Source organism: Cryptomeria japonica, chromosome 3 (assembly GCF_030272615.1).
Source record: "Cryptomeria japonica chromosome 3, Sugi_1.0, whole genome shotgun sequence".
Classification (NCBI taxonomy): Eukaryota; Viridiplantae; Streptophyta; class Pinopsida; order Cupressales; family Cupressaceae; genus Cryptomeria; species Cryptomeria japonica.
This window is the reverse complement of record NC_081407.1, coordinates 340141509-340150960: the sequence shown is the minus strand read 5'-3', so window position 1 is coordinate 340150960 and position 9452 is coordinate 340141509. Positions and strand designations below refer to the sequence as shown.

The following is a 9452-nucleotide window of genomic DNA, read 5'->3' as shown; positions in this document are numbered from 1 at the left end:
AGTCCACAATGCTAAACATAAATATTAATCTACTTCGGGACTTTGGGGTCCCAGGGTCCCGGGGTAGGAATGCAAGAAGGTAACCCGAAACTCCGGGGATCCGGGGTGGCATGGAAGTGAAAAACCCGGAACTCCGGGGATCCGGGGTGGCATGGAAGTGAAAAACCCGGAACTCCGGGGACCCGGGGTTCCTAGGTAGAAAGCTATGAAACCCGGAACTCTAGGGACCCAAGGTTCCGAGGTGGAAATGAAGATGAAACTCGAAACTCCCGGGACTCGGGGTTCCGAGGTGGAAATGAAGATGAAACTCGGAACTCCGAGGACCCGGGGTTCCGAGGTGGATCTGAAGATGAAACTCGGAACTCCGGGGTTCCGAGGTGGATCTAGGGCGCGCCCAAAAATAGACAAGAAAGGAAAAAGAACAACGAAAACAAAAACAAAAGGACAAGCAAACAAGAAAGACACGCAAGGAGGGAAGATTCACCAACCTGGTGAATCGAAAAACCAACAAACGCCGAGAGAGAGAGAGACTTGAAAGACCGAAGGTTCGCGACTTGGAGCTAGGGAGGAGAAGTTCGATTGCACAAATGAACTTAAAAGTTCATTAACTTATATATATAGCCTCCCGAAAACCCGTCCGTACGAGAACCATAGACACGACCTCGGGACTCCGAGGTTCCGAGGTCGTGACGACAAGAGGAGAACAAAATGACAAGAGGACCTCGGGACTCCGGAGTTCCGAGGTCAAAAGACAAAGAGGACCTCGGGACTTCGGGATTCCGGAGTTTCGAGGTCAAAAGACCCAAGACCTCGGGACTCCGGGGTTCCGAGGTCGTAACGACAAAGAACCTCGGGACTCTGGAACTCCGGAGTTCCGAGGTAAAACAAAAAAAAGGACCTCGGGACTCTGGGGTTCCAAGGTAAAACAAAAAAAGGACCTCGGGACTTTGGAGTTCCAAGGCAAAACCAGAAAGAAAGAAAAAAAAGAGGGGGCCACATTTTGACTCAAGGAGACCAAATGGGGAAACAGATATGCTAGGCATAACACTTCGTTTAGAAATCAAGACTTCAACTCCACATACAAGTCCCACATTAAAATTTTGGACTGGAGCCTTTGGTAAGGCACTTAGTTTCATTGTACTTGTAGCCGTTTCTATTGATAATTAATTTCTTTAAAAACCACTACTCAAAACACTCACAGTCACAATATTCCTAATTTTACAATCCTTTTGGCTTGAGCTACAAATTAACAGTACACACTCGCATGCACTTAAGGAAAAGACAAAAGAATTAAAGAACCGTATAAAAGGGAGGTCTTTGATGCGATCTGTACATTACCATCACTTTCAATTAAATAATAATCCTTGGTAGATGTAAACTGTCTCTTTATTAGAGGTTTTAAGTACTCCAGTATTTGAAATAACAAAATTACCTAATTGACAAGGAAGTAAAGAATCAAGATTGACCAAAGAATAAATGTTGATTGACTAGCATTTAATGGGATATTTCTGCCTCTAAACCTGTACACAAACAGTACAATAAAAGGCGCAGAAAGTTAGATAAACATTTTTGTTGTCTGAGAATAATAAAACAAGGTGGACTAAAAATATTTATGAATGATCTAAAGATTATGGGTAGTAAATTTCTAGTTAATTGTATGCAATTAAGACATGGAATAAACAATGCTGACAAATAAAATTAACTTACTCTATGAGAAATTGATCAATTATAACTTATTATCTATCATTTATCCATTCCTACAAAATATTGGCAGGCCATGCGCCAGCATTTACAGCATCAGAACACCTTCAGTCATTTCTCAAGCATTAAAATGTGGAACCAGCATATGTAGTCCATCGAGAAAAAATTGTGTACTCAGTAATCCATGAACACAGCATTCATTGTCTATTGCAAATACACAACTGATGTAGCATACTACAAAAGTAACCCGCTCAAAAATCGGGCCTATGATTAGCTGATCCATCAAGATTGTTATTGTCATCTCCCTCATTCCTTCCCCTTGCTCTTCTTTCTTGCCATCTGGCCCATAACCATCGCACAATCAAAAATCCTCCAAGGGCATAAACCTAGTGTATGATGACAACGAGAAAACCACAGAAATTATTAACTTCGCATATGCGACAAATAAATAAATCCTATCATTCAAACAATGCATGTTGCAGGCTCCTTAACGGCTGAATTAAATATCAACTTTTATGATATAGCTAAAGGCCTCAAGTAATCATATCAATTTGAAGTAAAGCCTTGCCTTTTGGTATGTCCATATTGATTTCCCAGCAATTAAACAATCAATGATAAATCTTTTCATACACATACCTACTAGATTTTGAAGCTGAATCTTCCTGTTACCAACATAAATTATGCCCACACATATATTATCAATTGCTACTTTTATGTGGTTAAGATCACTAGCCAAAGACATTTGCTTTGAGCCAGCAAGCAAATAGCTCAGAGAGCACTTACAATGATTTTTAATGCCGGAAACATTTGAACTAAAAGCCATAATGCTAACAACTTGAATCAAAACTTTAACCAAGCTATTATTCATAGATTGTCTGTGCAAAAAAATCATTTATTGACCAGCTATTTTGCTCCTTGCTCCAGAAATCCAATCTCATTTTTGATAAAATGGCTGTTGAATAATGGGATAAAAAGAATAGTATTGCTTGATTCAGAGAAATGGTTGTCTCCAGGTTTATATTGAAGAACAAACAATGCCTGGAAGAATTCAGTAGAAATGGATTGGCATCATCCATAACATTAACTTATAAAGCTGTCTACCAACACCAAAACAGACTTGCCTTTCTAAACAAATTATAATTATATAAGTAATTGACACTTGCATGGCAATGCACACTGCAGAGCTAATCTTTTTAGCACCTTAGGTAAGTTATATTTATAAGGCATAGAATGATGGCGATGCAAGTACTGTAACACCCCCATGCATGTATCTAGATTCTAAACTGATTGACAAAGATAGACTCAAAGACTTGCCAGAACCGATTAAGGATAGTGACATAATCATCTTACAAAATGGATTGGCTTGAAAAATCACATGTCAAATAGAGATGGACAATAAGTTCTGAAATTTGTATTTACTTCCCAATCACAGTATTGCATCACCCAAGCATTTACATATAAACACATAAGGAATTAGATAATTTTATTTGGAAGCATAAGATATCTTCCATATGGAAAGCTGATTGAAAATCAATGAAACCCATATTTATTATCGGTCACCTCTACTGCTTTATGTTGCACTAACAGACAAATAGTTTGGTCTAATAAGAAAGCAAGACAATTGTGGCTTTATGTTTTGCCACTGATTCCAAACTATCTTTTGTTGGTTTAGTATTTGATGATCTTCAGCTCTACACAAAGTCTCTGTTGATCCTTTCGTATGTGGTTCAGCTTAGTACTCTTTGTTTTCCTCTATCGAAAGTGAGATGTAAGACCATTTATGAAGGATCCAGAAGAGACAAAATCAACATAAACTTTCATGTTGTTTAAGAAGACCTAGGTAACCAATTTTGTGCTAGACTATTTCTGCATAGGAAATTTACCAGTGTTCTCCATGTTTCCAGGACAAGTTTTTAGGGATGGCAATAAAAAGAAAATATCTTGAGGGCAGCAGGGAGATGGTTATATATTACCAAAAAACAAATAAAAGAACACATAATTTACCCGAAATGTACAAAATTAAATACTGGATTGAAAACAAATCACACAGCTGATAATTGTTAAAATAATATTAATATCTTCTATAATGGTCATCTTCTATTTTAAGTTGTCGACTTATTTAGCTTATTAAGTTAGCTTTTTATTACGTAATTAGCTTTTAAGCTTTATTTAGCATTTAGCTTTTTAGTTAATTAGCGTTTAAGCTTTATTTAGCATTTAGCTTTTTCTTTTTAGTTAATTAGCTTTTAAGCTTAATTTAGCTTTCACGCTTAATTTAGCGTTTAGCTCTTTAATCTTTTACTTTAACGTTATGTTCTAATTATAGAACATCGTCTTGTAACCTCTATATATATGTGTGTATATCGTTCAATGTAATTATCCGATTATTGAATCATTCATTCAATTTATATTTCATGGTATCAGAGCATGGAAATTAAAAATTTCGAAAGTTTTTGTTATTAAAATTTTTCAAAGTTTTATTGAAGAGATTTTTTTAAAACTGTTTTTTTTTTTTAAAAGCAGGTTTTTTTTCCTCTTCCTGGGCGGACTTTTTTTTGCAGGTTGAAAATTTTCCTAGGGTTTCTGCAATTTTCGACTAGGGTTTTGACCCTTCAGTTCAAGTAAAAATTTTATTCTGGTTGCAGATTCTTGGTGGGGTTTTCAAGAGCTTTTCTGGGTTGGTCTCAAATTTTTTTGGGTGCCTCGTTTTTTATGCCAACGAATTTGCCTTGGAATTTTAAGACAGTTCGCAATTTCTGCTAATTCTGTGGACGTTGGGAATTTTGCTGTTTTCTGGGCACCGTTTATGCTGTTTTAAGTTTGCAAAAAAAAAAAATCATTTTTGGGTTTCTTCCAAACCTCGAAATTTGGGCCAGAATTCTCCTATAGGGTTTCAGTGTTCTCAGCAGCTGCTTCTATTCTGATTTTTAATCAGAATCTTCTGTCTCATTCTTTGTGCCTTCACTTATTTGACCACGTTCAACCTCAGTTTTTGTGATGGCATCTTTGATCCACATCATGTTGGAACACAGTCAGAAGTTCAACAGCCTCAACTACAACACCTAGAAACAGCGCATGTTATCAATCTTTGAGTATCATTGCCTTGATCAACTTGTTTTGGACAAGGAATCTCGTCCTACAACAGTGTCATGCTTACCAAACTCTCTGTCACAGATGATCAACTCCCACAGGTGCCTTCAGGTAAAACAGCAAAAGAGATCTGGGATCTCTTGAAGGATCTTCATGAAACGTTCGACAAGAGCCAAGCTTTCTTTCTGAAGAATATGTTGTTTTCTATCATGATGGATGAGAAGTCATCTATCCAGGCACATCTCACAAAGATCAAGGAGATCCATGACCAGTTGGAAGCTATAGGCCAAACCATAGTGGAAGAGGATATGGTACTGATCACGCTGAAAAGCCTTCCCAGATCCTACGAGCATTTCATTGATACTCTCAGTATCTCATCTACTAGTGTTCATCTAAAGTTTCCTGATCTCTGCAACAAGCTTCTACAGCAGGATCAATGAAAGCAACAGTTTGGAAGCAACGCTAGTTCGTCCACTGAACAAGCCTTCATAGCTGAAGTTTTGGATAAGAACAAGGGTAAAGGTCAGTCCTTCCAGCAGAAGGGGCAAGGTCAATATACGCAGTCTTCGAAGAAGAAAAGTGTATAGTGTAACTACTATCACCAGTTTGGCCATATGAAGAAAGATTGCAGGAAATTGTTGGCATCCGTGCAATCTAGGCTGGGAGGGTCTCAGGAACAAGAGAAGGCTCATGTTGTAGAGCATTCTGGAGAGAAGGAGTCGGCCCTCTATGCTTTGTGATAAGCAAATTTCCTGTTTGGTTGGTTTTCACATTTTTTTCCTCAAAAATTGTTTGCGAGATTTCGAATTTTTTTCCTTAAAAATTATTATCTGTCATCCGCAAAGCTTGCGTGGGATTTCTATGTTTTCATGATTTTTTCTTCAAAAATTGTTTGCTGGTTTTTACGATTTTTTCCTCAAAAGTCATCTGTAATACGCGAAGTTCGGGTGGGATTTGTGATTCGCGAAGTTCTTTGGTTTTGATTGATTTTTCTCCTAAAAGATCGAGCTTTGTTGCAGTTAGTTTGGGTCGCACTTGTCAAAGCAAACATCTGCAACCGTGGTATCTTGCAGTTAGTTTTGGAGATGGTACTCTTCTGCAAAAGGGTTTGCTGATTTTTTCCTCAAAATCATTGTTTCAGACTTCAGTGATTCGTGTGTGCCAGATCTCTAATTCGCGTGTGAAGGCTAAATTAGCTTGGATGGCTTTTGGTACTCTTGGTCATTTACATTCTGCAAATCCTGGGAGGGTCTCCGTAGCAGCAGAGTGTTCTTTGCATCTGTGATCATAACACCTACGGTGTTTTCTGTAGTGTATTGAGTATGATGACCATTAGGGAGGGTGTTAAAATAATATTAATATCTTCTATAATGGTCATCTTCTATTTTAAGTTGTCGACTTATTTAGCTTGTTAAGTTAGCTTTTTATCATGTAATTATCTTTTAAGCTTTATCTAGCATTTGGCTTTTTCTTTTTAGTTAAGTAGCTTTTAAGCTTTATTTAGCTTTCACACTTAATTTAGTGTTTAGCTCTTTAATCTTTTACTTTAACGTTATGTTCTAATTATAGAACATCGTCTTGTAACTTCTATATATACATGTGTATATCGTTGAATGTAATTATCCGATTATTGAATCATTCATTCAATTTATTTTTCAATAATTGATAATAATGTCAGTTGTCAAATCATAAATGTTAATGACAACTGTCGAATAAAAAACGGTTTATATTATATATATCATAGTGTTGCAAAGTTTAAGGTCCAGCAACACGAAGGCATTGCTGAAAGCCTGAAACTGCTGTTGTAAACTCCACCAGTGACAAAACTTTGTCAAAGGTATGCCTGAAACCCAGTTGTTGATACATTTATTTTTATTATTCCCAGGACTGAGGAGTTCTGTAAATTTTTAATTAACTGACTTGTCGGAAAATCCATCCTATGCAAACACCAAGGGAAACTGCAAGTCCAGAAAACGGTCAAATAGAGGAAGCTGAAGCCAAAATTGCACTGTAAAAGAAAAATTCCTGGAGGCCCAAATCATCAACATCATGAAAACAATTCTGAAAAAACAAAAACAAATCCAACCTTGTATAATCACATGTACCAAATTTGTTAGTGATCCTAATTCCTAAGTATTTACATTTCCATCTCCCATAGTCCTACTTATAAATCCTCCTTTCTTCATTGACACCTCCATGAGTATGAACCTATCCACTTTTGCAGTCTTCATTATCTTCAGACGGAAGAAAAGCATATAGTTGGGGACATCCTAATGTCAGTGATGGCAGGCCCTCTCTTTGGAGTCCTCATAAATTGGAGAAGTCCGACGGAATGTCCTTCCGAATGTTCCCCATATTGGAAGGACATTCCAGAGACATCCCCAAAATATTAAAAGAAAAGGGACAGGGAAGGGATGTTCCGTCCGTCTCCCCATCCCTGGAACCTTGTAAAAACCCCAGGGACACATCGCCAAGGAACATTGAAATATATTGTGCATGATAATTGACACGGTCATATATGAGAGATAGCACCATGATGCTATGCTCCTTCTATTGATATATAATATTTCTTATTAATGTGACAGTCTCAAATTTTCTTCCAGTAAAACAGGTTTAACAAATTGTTAGCAGCAGAGCAGGGAATCAAGTTTTACTGGAGTGCAATCAAGATGCACTTGGGATGATTTTGAGTCCTTCACAAATGAGCAGGATAGTTTTGATAACAACACCCATGATCAACATGTTTCAGTAGCAACATTTATGAAACCTGAAATGGGGCAACATTGAAGCTGTAGCAAACAAATTAGATGTGCGGAGAATAGCGTGTCTTGGTTTTTTGCATCATCTTTTCAAATCACACTCCGTGATCTATTATCAGAATGAAGAAGAGGAAGCATTATAAAACAAATCCCCTAAGAATGGCTAGAAAAAACATTAGAAAAATGTATATGTTACTCCCAACAACCATAAAGTCTTTTCAAATATGCTTGAACCCTGAAGTCGGTATTTTGAGCTTTATAACCAAATGCAGAGAAAACTCTGAATGGCTACTGAGAAACTAATCAGGGTGTAGAACTCTTGCAGAATTAACAATTTGAGTATCACTCTGAGATAGATCACGGGTGCAGCGTACAAAATCTCCAGAAAATAACCAAGACCTAGAATGCTAGTAAGTTGACTACTAAGAGTCAATAACAAGGTTCTGAAACCAAAATCCACAGACTGAGGAGCACAATTATAAAACAAATATGAGAGTTTGCAGACTGTGAACAAGCTACATGAATCTTGTTTCATCACTGACAATAGTATCAACCAACAACAAAGGCAAAATACATGAGGAAGAGAGAGACTGTTTATTTAAGTAAATCATCTCCTGTCCTACTTCCAAAAAACAAGCCCTGCTGTCCCTGGTTAACCCAAATTTCCTGAAGTTTAGGAAATTGGTGACGAAGGAAGAATATATCTAAGGTAAAGTAAAAATCTCCTTGTTAAAAAAAGGGGGGGTCTTGTAAACCCACGAGGCTAGGTTGTAGCCTAAAATATAAGCTACGTAAATAAATCAATAGGTTACCCCAATCAATAGGCCTCAAAACATCCATATTGAATTTAATAGGAAAATTGCAATGCGAATGAGGAACATTAGTTTATAGATTGGTAGGAATTTAAGGTCAGAGTTAATACTAATCCATTGTGAGTTAGTTTTCCCTAAAATGTTCTTGGTTGGACCCTTGATCGATAGGGAGGGCAAGGTTGCCAAACTCCTCTCCTTTTGAGAATCTCAACCGACAGGTAGAGCAAAGTCCTTAAACCTAGTCAGATGAGTGCCTAACCATGCCAAGTTGCAAAGATCATTGATGCAGTCTTACAGCTATCTCTAGTTTGATTATTAAAGAAATAAACTGGCATACATTCCAACCAAAACAGCACTGGATATCGATAAAACGGTATCCCCCATCAAAAACCCTTATCGTGGGTACTAATTTATTAATATGCTGTGAAGAAATCTGTGTTGGGGTATTAATAAACTGTGAACAAAAGGCATGATCTAACAGAAGAAAAGAGAATAAACACAATAGGAATTTGAGAATTTTACCTGCCACATATGCTGTGAACCAGACCCTCCTTTATCTTCAACCTCCACTTTAAGAGGTGGGAGCGGAGGTTGCCTTTGAGAGCTCCTTGGAAAGCTTACAGTAGCGGGGATCTCCATCTCCTCCTCGTCATTCTCGTTCTCCTCATCCTCCTTATTATCGTCATCAGCAAGCGCCTTCCCCTTCAGCTCTTCTTCACCCATTTTTCTCAGGCGAGACACGCTAAGGCGCTCTGCACTTCTTACAGGATAAGCTTCTACCTGTGTTACGAATCACTATGGTCTAGATTCAGATTTTCAAAAGATTTTCATAAGATAAAGATATTTTCCTAATGTTGAAGATGGATCACAGTATAAGGATACTTGAAATATCTTTAATACACCATATATAAAGTTCTTATGGCATTTTTATTATATTAAATCAAGCCTCAAGCATAATAAATTAGAAGTAAAGAGCATAACATCTATCTTCAACAATCAATAAGATAACAAACATAATCCCCTTTTGTTCTTGAGAAAGAATCACAAATATTCTATTGTCCTTCTTCAATTTTGTTTTACTTTTATTATT

General features: G+C 37.2%; 1 protein-coding gene across 1 annotated transcript; it reads right to left on the bottom strand.

Annotated features, from left to right (window-relative positions):
* Positions 1-1718: 1718 nt before the first annotated feature.
* Positions 1719-9252, bottom strand: LOC131029375 (uncharacterized). The gene is made up of 2 exons (XM_057959837.2): positions 8885-9252; positions 1719-2087 (listed from the first exon to the last, which is right to left on the bottom strand). Exons 1-2 carry the CDS (start codon positions 9083-9085, stop codon positions 1953-1955), a joined length of 336 nt encoding a protein of 111 aa, XP_057815820.1. The 5' UTR covers positions 9086-9252; the 3' UTR covers positions 1719-1952.
* Between the last annotated feature and the right edge of the window lie 200 nt (positions 9253-9452).